The following is a 25,247-nucleotide window of genomic DNA, read 5'->3' on the forward strand; positions in this document are numbered from 1 at the left end:
GAAGTCAAAACATGCAGACTCCTGGCATATGATAGTAGGCTACATCATTTAATACCACTCAGTTAATATTTAGTATAGCTTGTTGAGTTAGCGCCATGGCTGGCCCTCAGCAGAGCAGACAGTGTTTTTTTTATGTGAGGTTGTACTGCTGGCCAACCAACAACCCCTGTATCAAGCAAAGTCTGAGAACTAACCAGACCATGCAGCAGGAAATAGCAGGGGAATTTGTGAAACAAAAATAAATGGGGACAAGTAAATAGGGCGAGTCTAAATGTGTACTGAAACTAAGTGGATTAAATGTACTGTACTACGTGTCTAATGGTCTACATATTTAGTGCACAACTAAATGTAGTGAGCATTAAATGTGGGCTTAATCACAACACTTCTGCTCTGCAGTAAAAAAGGGGTGGTCTACGGTGTAAGTTTGGGCTATTACAACTAGAGTCAGGCTACCATATTTAGTAGCCATACCTCATATTTGTCTGGTCGCGTCCATGAAGCCTAGAGAGGACAAACACAGAGGAAGCAAAGACAAACAGCGACACAGTGGAGCAAAAAGTGAGTGCAGACTATATTTACCTGCAGGTCATGTGCAATGATTTCATGTTTAAAGTGCTTATATTATGCTTTTTCCCTTTCCTTTATTGTGTTATATATCTTTTTTGTGCACGTTATATTATATTAAAGCCCAAAGTCCACCCCAAAGGCACTTACCATCTCCAACAGAAAACACTGTTCACAAATTGCTCCAAACAGCACTATTGTAGTCCAGCCTTTACTTCTGTGACGAACGTGCGTCACTTTCTAACACACGTTATAATGCTCACCTAGCTGCTAGCGTGGCACGCCCTCATACTCTGCTTCTGACTGGCTAGTAGTCCTTACTAGTTACTGCGCATGTGCGACTCCCAACAATCTTTGTTGGGACGTGAAGAAAACAGAAAACAGAAGTGAGAGATGCCTCACCCAGTAGCTAAAACAGAGAGCTCAACACACAGAGTGAAAAGAGGAGCTGCAGCAATGTGCAGTACAACAATAATATGGTGTTTTTTGAAAATTAAACCATGTAAACCTATTCTGATATAACCTCTAAATACAGTTATGAACCTGAAAATGAGCATAATATGAGCTCTTTAAAGGACCATACCTGTGATTTGGAATGCGTTAGCTCATTGGCTACAAATACATTACTGCCAATCATTTTTCAGGACACACCGGGTAATTTCTTTTTTTAAAGATATTTTTTGCGGCATTTTAGTCTTTAATAGACAGGACAGCTGTAGACAAGAAAGGGAGGAGAAGATATGCAGCAAATGGCCACAGGTCAGACTCAAACCCTGAGCCGCTGCATTGAGGACTGAGCATCTGCATATGGGCGCCCGCTCTACCAGGTGAGCTACACAGGTGCCCAAACAAGGTCATTTTTTTACCCTCCAGGTAGTTTTTGATTTACATCCATTTTCAAATGGTAGGGAAAGACTTTCGCAGTGACTTTGAAATTGCCATGCGAGTTAGGTAATCCATCAAGGTGAACTTGAGTCTGCTTTTGTATTGTTTATGCTAAAATAAGTCGACCATGAATCAGTAATGTAACTTTGATAAAAAAAAACTAATGCAGACATAATGCTTACTGTGATAGATTTCCCAACTTCAGTTTCGAGAATGTGCATTGATTTCCATACTTAAGTGAAACAAATGGAAACCAATGTTTTCCTGAAATGTAGGATAACACATTCTAGCATCTATCTATCTCATGCTTTGGAAAGTGTAGCAGTTATATATACATGATTTATGGCCAAGGGACTTAAACATGTATAAATAATGGAATTGTTCTCACAAACAAGAATGTATACACAATTAGCAAAAACATTGATGAAGATTCCAGAATTACTTTCACAGTGGATAAGGATTTGTCTACCATGATTAATTCCATCATAAATAAATTATACTACTCCTAAAATATTCAAAACACAGCAAAAGGAAGATTAAAAATCAACATTGTTACGTTTAAGGTTTTCTTAAAGTGAAGAGGACTGTTATGGTGATGTCAGGATAACTGGCTTGGCAGCTTCATGTAGTCAGGGAGTTTACTGAACTGGCTAAAATGCCAAACTGGATTTTACTAAAGCAGCATGGGGGCTTCTCAGTCAGTTATTAATTAATGTACTGTAATAAGAGAAAATTTGGAGGCACAGTAAGGAAAACAGGGCACTGAAACTAATCATGAGTCGGCCATTACCGGTATCTGGGGACTTTGTTTTTCTAATCAGTGGCTTTGCCATCAAGTCATTCTGTGTTTTGATTAACTCGTTCATTTATGTACAGAAAACTGGCGTGCACCACTTATCTTCCATTAATCACAAGCACATACACTCTCATGGAGTAAAAAAGCACATGGTGTCAATGTGCAAAGAACCTCAAGTGACCTAAAATACTTTCTACAATACAGTGACGTTTAAAAGAGGCGGTAACAGCCAGTAAAATGACTCTTCTGTCATTAAACTGAATATGTCTGTGCTGTCGTCTGGCTGCTATAATGTAGAACTAGAACGGGAATGGAAGACAGAGCGTGGCGAACAGAAAATGGACCAATGATGAATGACGATCCAACGCAAATTAGTGACAGCTATAACCAAATGATCAGCGGGATTTTCTGATTACAGCAGCATTAAATCAAAATTGATCTGACAATGATATAGTAAATGGAAGGATGATGACAGGCGGTGAATGGAAGAAGATACTCTGCTATGACTGTGAGTGGCGACGGGCAGGCGGTTTTGTGGAAGATAAGATTCAGTAACTTGCAAAACAGCCATGAATGCACTGTGCTGTGTGAATGCTTCCACTCATTGGCAGTGATAAATGGCACAGGTAATATGAAAAACTAGGGACACCTTGGCAATCTCAAATTCACAGATTCTCTTCTGATGATCTAATGATAATAATATAATATAATATAATAATATTTGTAGAACCTTCCCAATGGTAAGTCTACAAATGGAAAGTTTGGCGCTAGAAGGAAAGCCATCAAAAGCATACCGGTATGCTTAATCTGAGATTGAATCTAATGTAAGATACCTTCAGCACACTTCTGACACTCTCATGTGATTCTTTGTAATTCTGTGAAACGTTAATCATGGAAATGCCTTAATGTTTTCTTTTTTCCTGGCAAGAAACCAAGGTCGAGACATGCCACCAGCAGAAACACTTTTTGCATGCATTTCAACTTTTGGCACAATCCAGCTCCACAAGGCTGGTATATGATGCATTGCACAGAAGCAATGCCTTCTCAGGTTGGAAATCCCTGATTCTATCTATCCAATATAATACTATAATATCACAGTGACTAATGTGCTTTAATGACTAATGCAGCTTGAAGTTGAAATGCTTTTGCTCTTTCATATGCTTTCATATGTTATTGTTAATTCGAAACAAGTAATCCAAGTATGTTTTGCTGAGCAAAGTAGTCTTCAAGGCTTGTTATGGTGTAAATGTGCCAAATTGAGATCTATCACTCCCTTGGGCAAACTTTTAAAAGTCTTGGCTTGACTGCAATGAAGACAGAAAATGGAAAGCCATTCATGATACTGGGAGGCATCCTGATTGAATTCTCTTCTGAGCCTTTAATGAAGGCTTGTTTGATGAAACATCTGGCTTATTTACTGGGTCAACCCAGTGAATAAAATGGTAAACGGAGGCCAGAGTATAGAGTAATATGATTGTTGTTTTCGGAATTTCACTGTCCTAGATGATAAATGACTTAATACCACTGCTACTATTCTATTCTCCAGAATCAGGTGGGAATCTGCATAATTAGTTCTTGGCGTGGAACACAAAAAGGGCACTGTTGGCCCCAAAATGAGTCTAAAAGCTAAAGGAGCTAAACTTGTCAGAGGCTCTGGTAGTAGCAGATGGTGGAAGGAGTTAAAGTAAAACTGAATTACTTCCATTATGTTTAATCCCTACAGTAAAGCCAAGGAGAAACAAAACATTTTCGACAAAGCAGCAACACAGATTGTGACACAAAACACAAATTAAAAAAAATCTTAGGGATAAAGAATTACTACAGTGTTCCAACATTTTTTAAATGGACTGCCCAATCTGTCTGGTCCAATTTTGGTAATTACTGATTATGACTTTACACTATGGATTAATGGATTGAATGGATTAACACTGGCTGGTCCAAATGTGTCATTTTTTTGGATCGATGATCCACAAATTGGCCTTGTTTACAGGATAAGGCTTTAGCGATTATCTATTATTATTTTTTTTACATTAGTCAGATAAATGAATTAATCCTACTACAGGTGTATACAGACTAAAATTAAGCCAAATGTATCAAGAGTAACTATTTTAGCTGCAACCGGGTTTGCGTGGAGTGTCACGTCGTAAAGCCTCGGAATAAGATCAGGGTGTTCCTGCAAAAGAGAGGCTTCCTCTCGGTGAACCTGCCCTGAATAAATAAAGGTTAAAAAAAATAAATAAAAAAAGATCCTTTCACTCAAGTTGAAACATTTTAGTCTTGTGCGGATGCATCTGCCCACCCTTCCATTACCTTTACTATATGTCTAATATTTACTTTGCATTCCGTTTGAACCTTAACAAGTATTTCCTGTGCAGCCAGAGCATGATATAGTGTAGCTTATTTATCTTTGCCATTGACCTCCATTGTTATCCAACAACTAAACACGTTCCTTTATCACCACAAGCACTGTTTGTTTTGAGTCAGTTGAACATACTGTACGTTGTCCTGCTGCTGTAAATACAAAACCCATCTGTTAACACTTAACACATTATTGATTTTGGTTTTTCATGGGCTTCGTTGACAATAAGAGAAATACAGAACAACAACAGGCAACAGTACGACTAGCAACGATACTACAGAACCTGACCCTTAACTGTGTTCTTTTTAGTTTGATGTTGTTATACAAAGGTAGAACTGTATCTCACAGCAATGTATTTGATGTTACATAATTAATCACACTGGACGGATCAGTGATGTAAAGTAGGCCAGTAAGGCTCAAATACTGTGCAACTGAGTCCTGTTGTGTCCTTTGGGACATAACAGCACTGGTGGTTTCACTGCATTTCCTGTGTGCGTCTCCAAGAATAGTACACCTATTGTTACATGCAAACATCATTTGTAACAGTCACACAACAGTTGAGTTTGATAATGTAAGGCAGGGAGTTAACCACTTTTATATTGACAATTTTGTTGTAAGACAGCACGCAAGAGAACACAAAAGAGAACACACAAGAGCTCCAAAACTAATTCCATGAAGAACACATACAGACTTCTCAGCAACCCGTGTGGTAGCGGCCTCACAGAGATTCGAGAGATGACATACTGGTTCCCTTACCTACAATGGCCTACTTTAGTCAATATTTTGGGCATGACTGACCAACACTGTATTCAAGTGTAATGCTGCAAAAATTGCTTCTAAAGTTACATTATCATTATTATTTAGCTTTTTTTGTCAAATCATATAGTTTTCCTGCAACCGTAGCAAATTTCCCAAGGGCAAGTAGGCTACCAGTCCACAAAGGACGGGAAGCTTTGCAAGGGAAGTACGCAGAGCCTAACTTCCATTTCAACCAGAATATTAAGATGTATTATTATTTTTGCAGTATCCAAAGCAAGCTGAAGCCCCAACCAACGTATGAGGTGTTCTTCCTGACTCCACAAACCTGCTAGAGGCAGAAAGGTAATTATCGTAATACTGTTTACTGCATTCACAGCAGAAAATTACCCCTCTGAAGTGACTAATCCGTCTACTGCTCACATGATGCATGTTGTCAGAAAAGACCGTTAAGATGGATTTTTCAAAATTATACAATTTTAATGAGCTGATAAGAGCATAACAATAGACCTGGGATGCGATTCTTCCTCAAGTCTGGCGACTGCCAACAGCTGTGACCACTGTAAGGATGGTAATCATAGCTCATACGTCTTAAGAAGCCTTTTACCATGTTCTATAGCCAAAGCTTAAATTCAGCGTTATCCCCAGTGCTCCTGAAGGACAGGAAAAGAAAATACACCAAAGCATGACAAAAACCCATAACCCTTATCTGGCTTCTTTACTCTTAAAAGTGCCCACTCATTTGCAAAGTGGATTATCACAGCAGTTTGCCAGAGAAGCATAACTGAGCTCAAAACAATCTGATTTTGAGATAGAGGGAGACTCAGGGCTTCTGGCTTTCAACATAGCAATAATTAAGCTAATTTACTGAAATCATTTTCACTTTCTCAAAACATCCTTTAAATGAGCACTTTTTACATGAATTTTACACGAGTTTCAAAGTGAAAGGTTCACTTTGAAACGCTAGTGAATACTAGGGAGCGAGGTAGAGTGTTATATATATTAACACAGCTGGTGAATATCATGCCATGGCACTGCCTGGAAATTGGTTTTATGGCAATCTCTACACTCTACCTCTGACATTTATGATGTGAATATACAGAATCACTGATGCAATTCCAGCAGTATTGGAGAAGTCCTAGCAAAAGTTTAGAGAGATGGTAGAATCCAAACTTGACTGTACATAGTGGACATTCAGGTGGCAGTGCAGGATTCAAAAGGCCTTTAGAGTGTATGAAGCACTGGAAGCAGTTTCAGCTGATTGGCCAACTGGCTATAACTGATCTAAGAGGGCTCAATAAAAGCATACTCAATAAAAGCATACTAAAGTCATTTCAAGACTAAACATGCATCCATGTGAATATTGGTGGATGTGTTAACTCTGGGATGGATTAGAGTTTTCTGAAATAAATGACAATGTACTAGAGGTTGGTCAAATAAAAGCAATTCCTTAAGGAGTCCACATACATATGACAGGTCAAAAGGGTCCGCAGAGTCTGCGCCAAAAACACTATCATGGACAGAACAAGTTTATAAATATATTATATGGAGTTCTGTGAGACACCAAATTCCTTGAATGATATATATGATATATTATTTTCCTTTTTGAAGTGTGCCAATACTGCAATACAGTATACATATCCAGTGTGCCTCTATTCGCAAAGGTATATTTGAGGGACTTTAGTTGTTATCTAATGCGGCAGCGAGAGGTTTTCAATCTGGATCTGGATTGTAAAAAGTTTGAATAAGTGCACTGTCCAACTTTGCGAAAAATAAATAAATAAATGAGTACCTGCTCTCCTTCAGTGAATACCCTGTTTTCAAAACTCCAGGAGATGGTGGGCGTGGGGTCTCCCAAGGCCTCACAGGTCAGGGTGACTTGTTCGTCAAACTCCGACGCAGTCTGGTTATTCAGGTAGGTAATCTTGGGTTGCACTAGAAAACAAGACAAAAATGGCCAATTGACGAATGTAATTTGAATTTCTTCTCTTTTGATCTCACTTCTGGTTTCTACCAACTCGTGTGGAAAAAATAGCTGGTACAAATAGCTAACTCTTTAGCTGCTATGTTTGACCTACTTTAAAAGCTGGTTGCTGAAAAATAATGTCTGTTGCTTGGTGCTGGGCATGTAGTGTACAACCAGGGTGTAACAGGGTTGATGGTAGTGGAGTTTGTGTAAAACCAAAACAATAAGCTCAGCAGAGAATAGGCTAATCATTCGCTGTGGTTTTCATCACCATGGGTAACATCTTGCACATAGTACATAATCATTTGATTCATTGTTGAACACATTTTTAAATAGCTGAATCATATGTGGGAAATTAACATTTTTGGTTTTAGATCATATTGTTAGCATTACTGTCCTAGACAGGCTTCATTCAAGGTTGTGGTTTCATACCCCAATGACCTATAATAAAGCTGTAAGCACATGTTTACATGAGGCTGAAGCACATATCCTCATGAAGAGAAACTCTAGTGTGATATCTTTTGATGTCCTAAGGGGTGGCTTAATTAGTTTTCAATAGGGCATGCTTTTATTTAAACTGTATGCTTCACGCTGTATAACTCTGCACCCAGCCTCTGGAAAAGCTGTAGAGAAGTGCACAGCACATGTGAATAAGTACAAAAGAAAAGGATAGAGACAGAAAAAGAGCCACAGTGTTCTCTATGCTATCGTAAGCGAATGAAGTTATTCTCTTACCGAACACGTTCAGGCTGACTTCCTCGGCTTTCTCTCCTGCCTTGTTCTTGGCGATGCAAGTGTAATCTCCTTCATCCACTTTCTTGACATCTTTTATTACCAATTCTGAACCATCCTCGTTCAGGCTGTACTTATCACCCGTTTCAAGGACAATGTTGTTACTGTAGCAGAGGGAAAAAGAAAAAAGACATGGCAGGGTTCACATCACAAGTGTTTGCTTACACAACTTGAGGGCCCTACTAATAACTTTCTTAACTCACTGAGAATGATCTGTTTGGGGTTTTATCTCAGGAAAAAAGCAGCTGGTATACAACAAAGGCTGGCAGAGTAAAAAAAAAAAGCTCCTGTGCTGTATGCCTCTGAGAACATCTCGCAACAAATCCACAGCTTTTGTTTGCCTCAGCTCTCCTTTAGCCTTTACCTCTGATTTTAAGAAGGTCCTGCACGAATTTGATCATGATTTATGACTTCTTCAGTTAGAATCTTTGGTAAGAATCCTGTTTGTATGCCTGCCCTGGCGTAGCAGCCTTCCTGACGCATTTTGCAGGCAGACAGTGAATAACAAACAAACAGAGCTGTACCCCTCTGTTTTTTCACTGCCTCGCCCATCCGTCCTCCCTACACCCTCAATGTCTGTCTCAACTCTGGCCAGGAACTGCATCTCCCTCAACACTCACGTCACCCTCCAGCCTTGCTGCAAGGAAGACAGCTGTGAGCAGCATCAGGGTGTTCAATAGTCTCGTTCACTCACATGCAAAAAAAGCTTTATTCAAAGATACTCTGCACAGTGGTGGTGCGGCTGCTGCGTGACACCGGTAAATGATGCACTGTGAATATGAAAGTACATCGAGCAAACAGTTGTATGAAGAGAAACGAATGTGTACCTGTCAGAATTGTATGGTGGCCCTGAAGTGTCTACAAAGGCAGCAAATCCCACAACACTACAGCAAATCCCACAACACGACAGCAAATGCCACAACGCGACAGCATTAGTAAGACTGAAACGGAATGGGTAGGTACATATTGGACACTGATCCTTGTCCTGATTGGTTGCACTGTCTGTAATTTACAATGGACACTGATCCTCGTTCTGATTGATTGCACTGTCTGTAATTTACAAATGGGTCTGTGTCTGTTTTGTTTGTAGCCCAGAAATGATCAAACAGAAATAGTCAATTCTAAAAACGAATAAATAAAAGTTTGATTTCAATAACGTTTTTTGAATTGAAACAAAAATTGAAAAAAAAAATGCTTTTTTTTTTTTAGTTTGATCGTTTCTTGGTTCAAATGAAAAAATTAACTGACAAAACGTACATGGACCCATTTGTAAATTACAGACAGTGCAACCAATCAGGACAAGGATCAGTGTCCAATATGTACCTACCCATTCCGTTTCTGTCTTACTAATGCTGTCGTGTTGTGGTGAAATGCGGTCGTGATGTGGCGAAATGCTGTTGCGTTGTGGGATTTGCTGTTGCATTGTGGGATTTGCTGCCGTGGTTTGCACTTCAGGGCCACCGTTGTATTGAGAGCTGATCGATATTCATTAATTCATACTGGATAAAGCTACTTGAGATATGTTATACCAGCTAATGGTTAATCCATTACTAGGCGTGTCATTACTAATTGCCTACAAAGAACTGGTTACACTAAAGATGATGTGGAAAGAAAACGTGTGCTGTTTTTCATATGTTATCCTGCTCATCTCAGTTTTAGGTTGTATTTACAGTTGTGAAGATAAATTAGACTGCCATTAAAAATTGAAGAGTTTCTCCGCCAACAAAAGCTTATTACAGATCCCATTTGAATGTGTGAGTAATTTGAAAGTGTCATTAAATATTAAGTTAAACCTTAATAGATTTGATAAGTGATCCTTAAGGTCTCAGATCGACTGATTTAATATTCAGAGCCCATTATCATACCACAACTCTAGTTGTTCCACTCACATTTATGGAATGTCTTATAGTCCCCACTAATATGTGAATCAGATCTGAAGAAACACCAGCATCCAATCAGAATGCAGTCATCTCTGTAAACGGAGACGCTGCTGCCGCGTCATGAGTTTCAGATCTAATTGCTCTTGCATTGAAACCCAATAAACACAAATACGCTGCCCATTTTTAATCCCCACTTCTAGGTGCTCTAAGCTTAATATATATAGTTTTTTTTATAATTATTAAGGTTTTTTGTAGAAAGCCTGTTTATATTGTATTTGTTGTTCTATTCAGTTCCATCTCTTATTTGCTACATATTTATTTTTAATAGCTTAAATCTCAACCTTCTAACACCTATGTTAGGGCTCCGCCAAGTTTAAACTAACAAACAGCTGGTGCGTAAGTGCCTGCTATATAACCACTCTAGATCAAAATGGTATGCGGATACTCATCAAAGCCTTTTTGTACTTTGCAGTGCACATTTAAATGTAAATCACATCATCTATTTGTAGGCAAGGCTATGCAAATCCATATGTATATTTTCCAACACTTCCAACACTACAACATCATCATCAATCACTCTAATGTATGTTGTGCCTATGCAATCCTTTTCAATGAGGGCATCAACAGTTTGGCCTGAAAGGCAGCAAGAAGGAGGCAGAATAACCAGCAAGCAAGAATGTTTACATAATGTTTTATCTCAGACTTGATCAGAAGGCTTGATTTAGAACGGGGCACAAAAACTACCAGCCCAGGTGAATAAGTGTGTGTTAAAGTCCCCTTTCAGAGGACTTCTTTAGAGCACAGCTTGATTTGCATATATTTGAGTGAGTATGATTTAAAAAACAGCATGTCTTTAGTACAAGGAAGGACCAGGCTAGTCTTTCAGCACTCAACCAAATGTAATAGCATTTAGCACAATGAAGAAATACTAGCTCCTGATATGCCACTTCTTAGTATTCTCTCTTTTTTTTCCTTCAAATTATTATTTATCTGGATAGCAGGTGTGCGTCTGTGTGTGTGGTATGTGAGCGTGCGTGCATTTGTGGAGCTGCACAGCAAGGAGGAGGGTCTGGCTAGTCCACATAGAATTCCGGGATGGGAGAAAAACGTGCTGGGCGGCACTAAGCTCCGCACAAGCCTCGGGAAGGAACTTGTTTTGGTGCGAGAGAAAACTCAGATTGGACAGATAGTCTAGCTAGCTGTCTGGATTTACCCTGCAGAGATCTGAGGAGCAGTTAACCATAGTCCTCAGAAATCCACCGGAGTTTACAAAGAACAACACAAAGAAAGCGGAAGGAAACGGACATCGGCGAAAAGACATGCATCCGGCGGCTGGAGACAGAGGGCAGAGATAGCCTGACAACAGCCCCGGAACACTGTCCACCTCATTACTACATCCGTCTGATCCAGTTGTGAAACGGGCTATAGAGTTCATCCTGCCACTAAAGGACACAAGTCTCACCCTATAAGTATCATTGATCAAGCTAATACCCTTCCTGCGCAAAAGATAGAACACCTAAGGTATTATTTGATTAGGAAGGTTTGTAACTAACTGAAGTGACCTAGAAGTATCAGTTCTAAATGCTAAGGAATGAAGCTTTAGGAAGACCTTCCTTTATGAGAGGACACACTATACAACCACCGCATGCTTGCCCTTGATCAGAATCTCTTTAGAGCCGCATGATATTTTATAATTGGAGCCTTGTTACTTTAAAAAAAAAAAATTCTATTCTTCTTCTGATTCAGGCAACATTGTTCATGCACAAAACTAAGAGAATATAATTCTGCCACTCCTTGAAGAATAGTTATATAAGAGTTATAGCTTTTCACACAATCCCTAACATTAATGTAACCCATATGGACCTATGCAAATTACCTTACAGTGTTTTTACAATAACCAGGATTGGTACATTGATTGTCTTATCTTACTCTACAGTACATCGTCTTCACACAACTTTATCTTATCAGGCTGTGTTTACCTGTATGGCAGATTACCTCTGAGAAAAAAGAAATAAACCTATTGTACTGCCTTGATGTTTTTGGTGAGGTGACACTATCTTTTTGTAATGAATTCTTTGTCTCATTTTTGCTTTACTTCATGTTTCCCTTTGAGGTCAAGAAAAAGAGGTGAAAAAAACAATAACAGAGATTGGGATGGATGGATTTCTGTGACAGCTCCGATCTAGCCTTGATCCTACTCGTCAAAACCAATGACAGCGGTGGAGACGTACTGTGCCCAGGTGACGGTGGGTTCAGGGAAGCCGTCTGCATCACAGGCCAACAAAGCAGAGCTGCCAATGTCCGCTGTAGCGTTGACCTCTGACAGCCTGGCACGGATGGTGGGAAGCACTGAAAAAGAGATGATAAAAATGGAAAGGTAATGAGTACATGCACCAAGTGTATACACATTCTGAGGAGGTATTCTAAAGAGGCTCCATCTAGATATATAGATTCAAACTAATAATTTGTGACATCTCTGTTTTGGTACAGCTTATCATGATTGATACACAGTAGGACAGTATGGATTGTTGCCAGTTAATGAAAAACTTTACAGACACAAGACCCTATTTTAACAATCTAAGCGCACGGCATGAAGCGCCTGGTGCAGGTGCGTTTAGGGCGTGCATGAATCCACTTTTGCTAGTTTAACGGTGGTAAAAAGGGTTTGTGCGCCAGGCGCATGGTTATAAGGGTTGTACTTAGTGTCTTCATTAATTCATAAGTGTGTTTTGGGCGTTACATGCAATAAACCAATCAGAGTGTCATCTCCCATTCCCTTTAAAAGCCAGGGGTGTTTGTACCTTGGTGCATTGCTAGTTTTTGTTGGTCAATGGCGCGATCACTTTCCGTTGCCTCAAGATAGCAATATGCCAAGAATGCACCTGAACACACCTCCCTGTAAGACCAGCACGCCCATGGGTGCAGAGATGGGAGCAGGTGCAAACTGACAACTGCGTCGGTCTTAAATTAGTAAAGACACCCGCGTTGGGCTTTGCGTTGTGCCGGGTGCAAGATAGGGCCCAGTGTCTAATACTGGTGTCAAACATTATTTGTACTGATTAGTTGACAAAGAACAAAGGAAAAAGCGCCACCTGCAGGAACTTCATCGATTTCCTGCAGAAAATGTGGGGAGCAATTAGCAGGTCAATCTGCCTAATTATGAAATAAAATGTTAGCATAATTGACATTTTGACACAAATGAAAAGAGTTCATGTTGCCAATTTGATTTGATATGTACAAGCAGATATTTTAGCTTCTGTTGTTGCTAAAGGGGGTAGGAATCATCGTCTGGGGAGCATCAATATCCATACCAAATTCCACAACCATCTTGCCTGTAGCTCTTTTGAATATCTTGCTCTGTACTAAAGAGTTGCACAGGCAGACAGATGAACTGACCAACTGGCACCATCGTTTCCAGGGTTTTCAGGGTCATCATCACTATGTCGAGCAACAACTCCTTTTTGAGCAACAGGGCAGCCAGAGAGCAGAAGGGGGAAAGAGATTCAGTACTTACCATTAACAACAACCTTGATCATCTTGAAGTCAATTTCTCCCCTGGCCATGACACGAGCCTCACAGTTGTACATGCCCTCATCTATCTTCTTGATACCGCGGATCTGCAGGTGGCCATTGTCCATGATCTTATATCGCACTAAGACAGCAAAGGCAAACAGAACAGTAATTTATCATATATGGTATTTAAGATTATTTAGATTATACTCACACAACTAAACATCTATACATCTGAAAACATGACCTGTATGGATTAAGAATAAATATATGATGTACTTTCTAAATGCTTTTTTGTCTGCTTTAGTATTAGTTTGTAGCATTTTGAAAGATGTTCAATACTTGAGCTCCATGGAAATTATGTATTTTCCCTCATCGAAGCCAGTTCTAGTTACTAAAAAAATACTTCTTGGCACTGGATCACAAAAAAACTAATGTGTATGTGTATGCAATAGTTTAATACTTTCTAAGAAATCAGAGATGAGAGAAAAAAGCCAACAAGTGCCCAACTGAAGTGTGAAATAAAGTATGACTATTTCCTTGAATTTTGACAATCTAACCGTGTACATGAATTCAAGTAAAGTTTCAAGAGTTCCATTTTAAAACTGACTAACTTAAATGCTCAGACAGAAAGTTGGCATCAGATTTAAAAATGCCAATTAACCCTGGTAATCAAGCAAGTGGATGGAAGAACACAGAGAGCCATGCATGCCACCCTGGCTACACCAGAAGTATTTCAGCAGTGTTTTACACCGATCACAGAGCTGACAAACTGCTGCACCTCTAATTAAACCAGCCATAAACACACACTATAGAGTGAGATGTCTTAACTGAAACCAGGTGTTTCTCACACGTTTCTGGGGAAATGCATCTAGCACATCATTAAAATCCAGTGCTCTGACCACATCTGATTTAAGAGCCTTAAGTGCTGAGTCATTTTTGTTGTTTGTTTTTTATATGTTCCATTTCAGAAAACTAAAGCACTTATCCAAAATTTGTTACTGGCCAGTGTGTACTTTAACTCACTGGATCAAAAATTATGTCTATTTGGGGTGTGCTTGTTAAGCGTTGCTTTCAGAGGCCAGTTCCTTCTTTTGGGATTGGGAGCTCCTCTACAGGAGTCCAATGCCACCAGTTCAATTTCCATGCCCGTGAGAGGGTACGGGATTTCTCCAGCTATTTTATAAAGAAGCCCTCCATGTAAACTGAAGAAAGCCTTTGTGCTATAAAATCACTTAATGCGTGTAATGGAGTAAGTGCTAGAAGGGATGTTGAGTGGGATAGTTAACATTTTCTTTTCATCACTTTTGAGATTTGTGCACTTTATTGCACAAACAACTCCACCTCAGCTATTGTCACTATACTTGAGCTTTCATCAAGGGTAACTAAGTACTTTGTACATTTACTGTACCTAAATAGAATAGTACCTAAGGCAAATGTAGTTTACCTAGGTATTTAAATTTGATGTTACTTTTCAAATACTGTTCTCTTTACCTCACTACATATATTTGACAGCTATAGTTTACTTTGCATTTTGCATGTCAAATATAGAATCCGCTTATACAATGATACATTGTTATAGATTAAACTAACCAATATATGAAGTAGTTAAAATTAGCTTCACCTCCAACAGCCACAACATTTACATGTTTGCATTTCAATTGCTTCTATGATACTGTATGGTAAGCATGAGTAATAATAAGGGCACATTCTGCATTATGAGTACTTCCTTATACTGGTACATTAAGCTGCTAATACTTTGCTTTAGTCAAATTTTGTACACTTGTAGTGTAGTACAGTATTTGAACATTATGGTGTTATGACCTCAACTTATGTAAAAAATCTGAACATATATTCCACCAGTGATTGTCACAATATTGTTTGTTCTTTTTTGCTTCCTGTCTGCATGCGCAGGTAAGTACCAAATCCTCCATGAATGAAGTGAAATTCAGCGTAAGTGTAAAAGTAATGTCAAAATATTTTAAGTCAAACCTTTTTATGAGGGCTTAGTGTGGTATTTAAACAGAAAAGTAAGCTTTACATTTTATCAACCAGCTCTTAATTCGTGTAACATTGACACATATTACAATGACAACGTTCTGATGGGAAGTTTAACAATGCAACACGCAGCATATGATGAGGTCCACTGCTGTGAGGAAAATTACATAAGCAGTTTTCAGTTTTCAGCGTCAGTTACAATTAGTGGTTTTTCCAGTGAAAAACACATTCCTTGACCAGACTCCAAGAATACAGGCGGGCTGAGCACAACACTGTGGTGACTGCAGGCTCTCCAGCGGTGACCAAGGGAGGGGGGTCACTGTAAGGTTAAAATAGGCCCAGTCCAAGTGTAAAACAAAATCAACTCCACCTCTGCCCTTACACAGCAAATTGGAGTTTTAGCTGAACTCTCTGAGGAAGAGAGCTGCTCTGGATCGATATTGTCAATGCCCCCTGCTGCCTGAATTTGCCGGATGAAGTCATTCACAAAAACTGTGCATGTACATCTTTCCTGAAGGAGAGCAACTATAGTCAGCTTATATTAACAACAGTTGCAATGGTTTCCAATGTTGACCTAGAGTCACAAAAGCAAAATAATTACAAATGTATCAGAATGTTCATAGAAACTTCTCAATCCTCTCTTGCAGCACCATTTACAGTGCTTCTACTGTGGTTTGTGTTCAGTATGTTTGAAACCCTCATAGTTTCTCCACATCAGAGCTAGATACCGTAGTTCTGTGTCACACTCTGTAGCTTCAAAGCTTTTTACTGGCTAAGTAACAATTGTTTAGAATCATGTATTTTTAAACTTGAACTAGCTAACACGCATAACTTGGTAGGCCTAGATGAGCATGTATTCCATTTTGTATGTAACGGCGTGAAGGAGAGAGAGAGAGAGAGAGAGAGAGAGAGAGAGAGAGAGAGGTGATGAGGGCAGTGGTAATCCTAAATGATTAAACAGAAGATAAAGTAAAAGGTGGACCAAATCCTTTCCTTGTGTACACATGATAAATTCCTCAATTTATAACCTGGTCCACATGGATTTTTTATTTTATTGTTTTCGACAGCAGTGGCAGACATAAATTACATTGTTAGTTTTTATCTTACCCTTCCACTTTTCCCTTTTTTTCTACAATGTCTCAGATTATTTCTGTCTCCAGAGTAGTTCTCCCTCCATTTGGGGACCGGAAAGTCCAATCTGCCCTCAAACATCTTTTCTAGTGACAATACCAACCACTTCATGATGGGCCAGACAATACAATTTCCACGTTCATGCATCATCAATGAGGTCTAAAACGTCCCCGCTGAAAATGATGGGCAGCAGGAGAAGACGATGAGGAAGAGTGTGGCAAATTGATTGGAAAGAATGAATTGGCTGTTGACAGCGATGGCAGGAGGGTACTGTAAGGTGACTGGACAGGGAGTCAGGGGGGTGAGATGGTATGGCAGGTTGGAGGTGAGAAAGTAGCTCACGCATTGGGACATTTGCATCTGGACTGGCTCACCATCTTTGGCAACCTGGATCTTGGAGCCCTTATGCTTCCAAATGATGGTGGGTGGTGGTGAACTGACCACATTGCAGACTATGTCAGCATCATCGCCTTCATTGAACTCCTGTGGGCTGGGAGCACTCGCGAAAGTGATCTTTTCTGTAGAGAGATGTGACAAACATACATTAAACACATTTATAAATAGCTTAACATTCAGGCTGACATTACAAAAGGTGAAAACTCTCGTGTCATATTTAGATTGCTCAAAGAAAATCTTACAGTTGATTAGCAGTGCATCGAGGCACCATATGGTTGAGCTTCTGCTTCTGTCATAAATGGTTTGTTGGTTTACTTTTTTTGTATTCACAGATGGTGTGGGAAGGCAGTCAAGGTAAAGACAGTTCAAAGACTCACAGTCCGCGTTCAGACAACAGGACTGTGTGGGAAAACACAGCACCCTCAGTCATTTCAATGGACTTGGATTATTATATAGGTTACTACTTACTATAGGTAAGGTAGCCACTATGGTAGCCATACAATTACGCTTATGGATCAACTGTGCCTTCCACATGATGCTTTTATCCAAAAGTGACTTCCATTAAGTGCATTCAACCATGAAGGTACATGTATGGTATGTTTAATGTTAAAACATGATGTATAAATAATAACCATTTATTTTCATCTATTTGGCCCAGTTTAATATGCAACTCAATTGTATACAATATCCGTATGCAGTAGGGGGAGTCCCTACTCGGTCTCTATTTCAGCTGAGGGGTCCCTGGCCTAAAATACGTTGAACACCCCTGTTCTAGATTGATAAATAGCATTACATGTAAGAAGAAAAATATGTATTTTTGATTTTGGGGTGAACTGTCCCTTTAAGAGTTAGGGTCAGCATACAGTAGGTGAAGGCTTACATAAGAGATTAAGCTCAAAACTTCATTTAAAAAAAAAAATCATAAAATAAATGACATTTATATTGTATTAAATGGTTTTGCCAGAAACAAATGGCTGCCTGGATTATGTTGACTGGAAAAAAACATTGCCAGTGAACATAATCCAGGTACCAAATACATTTCCATTTGGACATTGTCAAAATCAATTAGTAAAATACAAACGTAATTTCAAGGAGACAGAGTAAGGTTAACAGTAATTGCTATGTTCTTGTACTGCACAGAGAGTTTCCTGTTTCTCCAATGCCAATGGTCTTATTAAAATAATGCTAAACTGTTTTCTCATAGTGTAAATTAAAAACACATAATACAGAAGGCAATATATTTCTTTCTGTATTAATGCAAATTAGTGTTGAAAACATGAGACGTGGGGCACCTGGATTGTTCACCTGGTTAAGCGTGCGCCCCATGTATTAAGGCTCAGTCCTTGATGCAGCGGCCACAGGTTCGATTCCGACCGGCGGCCCTTTGCTGTATGTCATTGCCCCTCTCTCTCCCCTTTCACATCTTTAGCTGTCCTGTATAATAAAGGCCTAAAATGAAATTTGAAAAATGACACTTACGGAAGATCTTCACTTGGACTGTGGCTTGGGCCTCCTTGTCACCGCTCTTCGCCACACACTTGTAGATACCGGCAGTGTCCACGCTGGCGTGGTATATGGTAAGAGTCGACATGGTTTCATCGGCACGGTTCACAGAGATGTCTGGCATATTGGGGAGGATCTTCTCCCCACTGGGGGCATACCAGTCTATGTCTTTAGCATCTCCCACCACTGGAACACAGAAAATGAAATGAGAGTGAGTCAAGGAAGCAAGAATTCTTCACCACAGCTGCCACATAAATGATAACCACAATATAATATAATGCTTTGTTAGATATTTGGATTTGAACCTCCAACATTATTTGATTACAATTTAGATGGATTTTGCATGTGTTCAGAGTGCATTATCTCTACATTATAGAATAATGTAGCCTATTCAGTTACATCCCTAATGTATTACATCATGGATGTTAAACTACTACTTTAACAGGTTTCACATGCTAACCAGACTTAGAACGAAAGACAAAACAAAAATAGAAAATGGCTTGGAAAAATCTTTAAATCAAAACCCATAACCCTAAAGTTAGAGTCTTTTCAAGATCAGGCTAAATATTATAATATTATTATTATTATTATTATTATTATATAACGATCATTCATTAAAAAAAAAAATACTGCGATCTCATCTCTTAAGGAACACAAAGTGTCCTAAATGCACTTTTACATCCTTTTGAATGGGAGGATTGGAGTTATTCTTCAGTTAGCTGAAGCTACGTTCTTTCATAGAGTAAAAAAGAAAAATCACTACCTTCAAGGATTCACATTTCACCTGCACAAACATAATGAGCATAGTTTTTTATGCTTCATTCTCACAGAAAGTTTTCTGTGTAGCAACAGGTCTGTATGGGAGTTTCAGTATACAGCAATTTCCTTTTTAAAAGGGTCACTTCACCCAAGCAAAGAAAACATAATTTCATACTTTCAGTGGTGGTTAAAACCACAACTACCTGCATGGCTAGATACTATTTTGATTTGTATTTTGGGTGAATAGAACTGTTTATGTACCTGTATAGGCTCCACAATCAGAGTTTGATAATAACAATGACCCCCCCGAGGCATGATTTTATTCATGTAAGGAATGTTCTATAATGTCAGACAACTGACCCACCTAATGCAAATGCCACCGGTCTCAGACAAGCTGACAACTGCCCATGTTCATTCAACAATGAAAACGCAGACAGTCTAAGACCTATCTCTCATTATCTCTTCAGACTGGGTCTCTCTCCCACCTCTTCATTACCTTCCTGTGATCTCAGCCTCCCACTACCTCCTCAGAAAAGACTGCTAAATCAATTCATCATTTTTTTTTTTTAGTACCGTCTTGTCTTTTGCCTTGAATCTCTTTAATGCTTTTTAATCATAGTATATTCACAAGTACACCAGTCTCATTGTTTAAACTGACTTGTATCAGTTTTATCACATAATCTAAATTAATGCCAGTATTGGTATACGAGGTGACATTTGCATCAAGCTGTGTTAAATGCAATATGTCTGAGATCATTCTTACCTTCGCAGAGGAAAAACTTGGACTCTCCTACGCTGATCTCTCCTTGTGTTGGAATGATTTGCACTTGGATGGCAGCTGTATAAAGAAAAGAAGATAGAACAAAACCTCCATTAGTCTCTGGTTGCAGGGAGAGGAATGGTGACACTGGGGCAAAGCACAATAAGGCAAAGCTCAAAATCCAATTGCTTTGCCTGCTCAAAAGAGCAACCATTTTGCCGGCGTACCCTCTATGAATAAAACTCTGGGATGCAATTTCTTTGCTCAGTAGAGTGCAATATTTCCATGTGCAGATGGGTCATCATGAGTCTAAATTTTGTACAAGGACATTGTTGAACTGTCTGGCTCAGGCTCCGTTGTTAAGGATATATTGTACATAGAAGGCATTGCTAACTGTGCAATCAGTTTTACATTTTTCATATTTTAAGTGGCCTTTTTTTTACTATTTGAGAAAGGAAGAAACTGTTTTGTGTACTCTCGCTCATGATTATTTGCTTGGCTATAATCAGGGGTGTATGTGTAATTTAAGAAGTGAGGGGGACAGACAAGAGGGTGATTTTTTTATTGAAAGATCCTCTCCCATTTGTCTCTCCAAATCTCGAAATCCAAGTAGCCTAAATTTCATTTATGACTTGAATTTTCTTTCATTGATGAAAACACTGACATTTCCATAAACCGTTATTATACTGTTTTACTGCCGCATCTTGCCCAATGGGAGACTAACATTTTAACTGGCCACATGGAGGTGGAGCCAATGAACCAAGTATGTGGTAGGCCTACTAAGGTCATCAATATTGTAATATAATAATTTTTTTCACATTTGAATCTATTACTCGCAGGGACGTTAGAAGTATTTTGTGGGAGGGAATGCTGTAAATATATGTATATGTGTGTGTGTGTGTGTGTGTGGTTGTGTTTGTGTGTGTGTGAGGGGGTGGTGAGTAACCTGAGTAACGTGCAAACTCGCCTTACTTAAGGTGCGCTCAAATCAGCTCAGACGTGTATAAAAAACTATAAAGTGCGGGGGACATGTCGCCCCCATACTCCGTGTCCGCTACGCCCTTGGCTATGGTCAACTGATTATATGACTATTGTTGGCAGTCTTAGTAGCCAGGACACTCAGAACTAGCAAGCATGGAACAAGCTCTCAAAAATATGATGTATTGAGCACACTGCTATTTTTTTTTAATTGTATTTAGGCTATTTCATAATGGAACCCTTAAAAACACGAGGCACATATAAAGTGATGTCACTATGTCCACTATCCTCTGCCACTCTATCTGATCTCTGTTTTTTTCATCTGTATTTCTTAAAAAGTGAAAGATGGCCCTCGAGTTGACGATCCATATTCTTTGGATAATCATCTAGAGCAGTCATAAGATTTTAACTAAGCATTTTAATTGTTAACATACAAAAGAGCAACAGTGGTGCACATATGTCATTGTAACTGTTTCTCACCTTTCCTGATATTCACCCACACTTTCTTTTAATGCCGTCTTTCCAACTTTCTAACTGTAATCTCTGTTGTCTAAAAATGTCTATGGTGATCAGTCCTCGTTGTCAGTTCTCATAACTCTCATTAGAGTGTCCTCTGTCTGACAAGGTGGTGATGGTTAACCCATGGCTGTCTTGGACTTGTGGGAAACGGTGTTAAATGCAGCTAGAAAAATTCAGAGGCATTAAATACACAGCAATAATACATAACTGTTGTTTTTTTTTAATCATTCCTGTCTAGACGAATGGAGTGAGCTGCAACCTGTATTGTTGAACATGGTTATACTGTAAAGCTGGATTTTTTGGTTTTAATTCCAGTTTCTCTTTTCTGTTGTTCTTTTTTTTAATCTTTCAATAGTACGTGTTGCCTCTGCAGTGCCAGAGATGACTCCATGGACTTGTGATTGTCTCATAAGAAGCAGCGCTGTTAATGAATCTTGTTCCTGTGACCCTGTGACAATCAACTCTCTGACACCTGGCGAAGCCAAAGCAAGTCTAAACATGCAGTCGGCCCCTCATGACAGCATTTAACTGGAAAAGAAGGCGGCGCAGTGCAGAAGGATCGCGACTGCGTAGATCTGACTACCGACAATAATTAAGTTCTCAAGACTGAAAGAAGAATGAGGTATTTCAAATGTTATGCATTTGTTATTAGTTTGGGGTAAGATGATCTTCAGTCCTCAGCAGCAATCTTCAGTATATTAGTAAGACTACCTAAAGATTTATTGTTTCACTGAGTGTTTATATAAGCCACCTGATTGAGCCGTTCCAGGGTGCTCTCGTACTCGTTTACCCCATCCCTGCTTCTCCTGGCAGAGAATTTAAAAGACATAATGCTGTAAATCAGAAACTATTCTTTTTTTCCTCAGTCTCTAATGCACTTCATCTCTCAGCATCAGCTAAAGCTACAGTGACACAGATGAGATTTAGGAAAAAGTGCTGTGAAACATCTGGTGTTTGTTCCTTCCTGGGTGCTAACAAGTCAAACTCTTACATATTTATTGAAAAAGTCTTAAAATGTGTAATAATTTCCAATAGTCTTAATCCGGGATTCATCATTTGCACGTGTGCACCAGAATGACAGGATCCACGTGCCCTGTCATGATTTTTTTATGTGACACGGTTTAATTTAAGACTCTCTTCAGAGATGTGCAGCATGGAAGTGAAGCACAGACCGCAAAGTAGAATCACCATTGAATCGGGATCCGGAGCTTAGCAGAGAGATCCCGCTGAGGCTTCAGCGTGACGCCACTTCACACAAATGAGTGAGTCAGTCTCAGCCCAATTCTCACCAGGTGAATCATGGGAATGGTTTGCAAGGACTCGCTATTTAAAGACAAGTAGCCAACTATCATCGTGAGACGTGGTGGCCTTTGTTTTAGTTTTTTCTGCACACTTCATAATTATGTAAATAGCCATCACCATTATTCTGTGAAGCTAGACCTGGTGTATACAGCCTTTACAGCAGCATACATGTACACAATTAGCTTTGGGTTTAGAAGTGTTTAAAGCGCCGCCGTGTTTAGTTGTGTTTATGTTGGGCACATTGGAAGCTCTCAAGGGAGACCTTCCAGTGTCAGCAGTGGATTTACCTTTTTATTCTGTATGTACACACAAAGTATGCAACCATGTCAGCATTGCATTGTTCAAATTGTTCAACAATGCAATTGTTTGTGATGGTATAGCGTCACACTACTTCACCACTTTTGCTACCGAGAGAAGACACAGCTATGACAGGTTGCCAGGAAAACGTGAGCATAAGTTGAATGCGAGATGAGTAGGATTTTTTCTAAAAAAAAAACAACATATAGACTCATACAGAAATAATCCTTCTATATCATCACCTATGACCCACTAGAAGTGTGTGGCGGTGTCTGTATCTGCAGAGTCCCTGCCCTATGCCTGTATATTCTTATATTGTTGTGTTCGAGGATGTGTTTGGGTGTCAGCCTCGATAAAAACATAACGACCAGGGGCCAGATCGTAAGTACGCATCCAAGAGGAAGCTACAAAAATGCAAATATAGCGAGGCGAAACGCTAAGCTAACAAAGCTTGTTCCAAAACGAGAGTGAATCTGGGGTTGGCTTTCACCTGCTGGGGAACACCATGAATCTTGTTAAGCCAATGAGGAGGGAGCAACTTTGAATGTTGTGTTTACAAACCATAACTGACAAATCCTAATCATTCTGCACTTAAGCATTTGGACGTTAACAAGTGCTGTAATTTACCGGGTCAAGGACAGTCTTAAATATTGATTTCCTTAAACTATTCCAGGTGAAAATAATATCTTCCTTATTGCTTAGTCAAAAAGTCGTACAAATATGGATTTGCTGTAAAAACCCTGCCTCTGCCACAGTTGACCTGGTCTTTGTTCCAGGCTATACAGGCTCTAGAGGCATGGAAAACCACTACCCACAGTATGTTTGCTTTTACAGGCTGGAGGTAGATACAAAAAAAACAACATATCCATGTCCTTCCCTCATCTAGTAAGATCACAGATACCATGCTGCAGACCCTCGCCATGCGTCCTTAGAGGAGGACAACTGGCCAAAAATCAACTGATCATATCTGCAACACTAAAAACAACAAAAAGCAGTTCAGGCGGTGTGGGAAAGATAGCTATTCCCAGAGCCATTTTCTCTGTGTATGTCTCTAAATGGCCACTTGTGCAGTATCTCCAGAATGAAGTGGGTGTTGAGAGTTTCAGGCATCGAGCTACATTGTGACTTTGAGTCTCTGCTGAGAGCATACTGTGAGTAGTGAAATCAAGTTATGTTAATTAACATAACATCTCATCTACAACAACAAAATCTTTGTTCAAAAGGAAAAAAAAGCCCCAAAAATAATAATCTTCATCTGAACAAGGATGTTTCTGGTTTTTGGATGGGTTGCCTTTCTGCTCGTTCCATTTCTGTTTCACTAACTCTCTTGTCAAAAACATTCTCTCTTTATACAAGGCAATTATGTAATGATGGTCACATTCATATGGATTCAATTTGGGTTTAACAACTTCTTAAAACCTAAATCCTTTCACTGTGACAAAGTCATAAAGTGACTCTTGTCAACTGTAGACAAATATAGAAATTGGTTGGGGCTATCCAAAAGGAGAACTCTGGATTTACTGTAAAAATTGGTGTTCTGTAAAATAAGGTTTGACAAAAGTGCATAAAATAGAGAATAACCCTATAACTGACATATTTTGTAATAATTATAATATTGTATTGTATCTGTTTCTACTGTGATGTGTATTTCTTTTGAGAGTTGTGTGACTTTGTGACTTGAAATTTGGATAGACGTGTATTGATGCTTTAGAAAATAGTCAGCAGTAATGTAAATTATATGCATTATGTTGTAAATAAAAAAAATAAAAAATCGAAATATCGGTCATATCCTTTTCATTAGAGATGCACCGATTACAACTTTCTAGGCCGATTCCAATTTTCTTTGAGTTAGGCCAGCCGATACCGATTTTAGCCGATTCTGATTTCATTTTTTCTAACCACTTTACAACACACACAAATATTTATTTTCTATCTTTTCTTTAATAGAACATTTTGCACAGAACATAGAAGATTTTTTGAACAGATAATGGATCACTATAAAATAGAACTATATAAAATTCACACACATCTAAAGGTCAATGTTAGAACCATTTCCTTCTTTTCACATCCAACATCCAACTAAAAAAATGTGATTT

At 39.1% G+C, this 25,247-nt stretch overlaps 1 protein-coding gene across 1 annotated transcript in view; it reads right to left on the reverse strand.

The window, feature by feature from the left end:
- The window catches only part of ncam1a (neural cell adhesion molecule 1a), a 270,441-nt gene that overhangs the window by 62,448 nt on the left and 182,746 nt on the right, over window positions 1-25,247 (reverse strand). The window contains exons 2-8 of the mRNA XM_078265516.1: window positions 20,059-20,133; window positions 18,513-18,722; window positions 17,012-17,155; window positions 13,513-13,650; window positions 12,230-12,347; window positions 8,062-8,222; window positions 7,153-7,295 (exon numbers count right to left, since the gene is read on the reverse strand). Coding sequence (XP_078121642.1) covers window positions 7,153-7,295; window positions 8,062-8,222; window positions 12,230-12,347; window positions 13,513-13,650; window positions 17,012-17,155; window positions 18,513-18,722; window positions 20,059-20,133 — 989 coding nt within the window. The remainder of the gene's footprint in view (window positions 1-7,152; window positions 7,296-8,061; window positions 8,223-12,229; window positions 12,348-13,512; window positions 13,651-17,011; window positions 17,156-18,512; window positions 18,723-20,058; window positions 20,134-25,247) is intronic.

Source organism: Sander vitreus, chromosome 13, assembly GCF_031162955.1.
Source record: "Sander vitreus isolate 19-12246 chromosome 13, sanVit1, whole genome shotgun sequence".
NCBI lineage: Eukaryota > Metazoa > Chordata > Actinopteri > Perciformes > Percidae > Sander > Sander vitreus.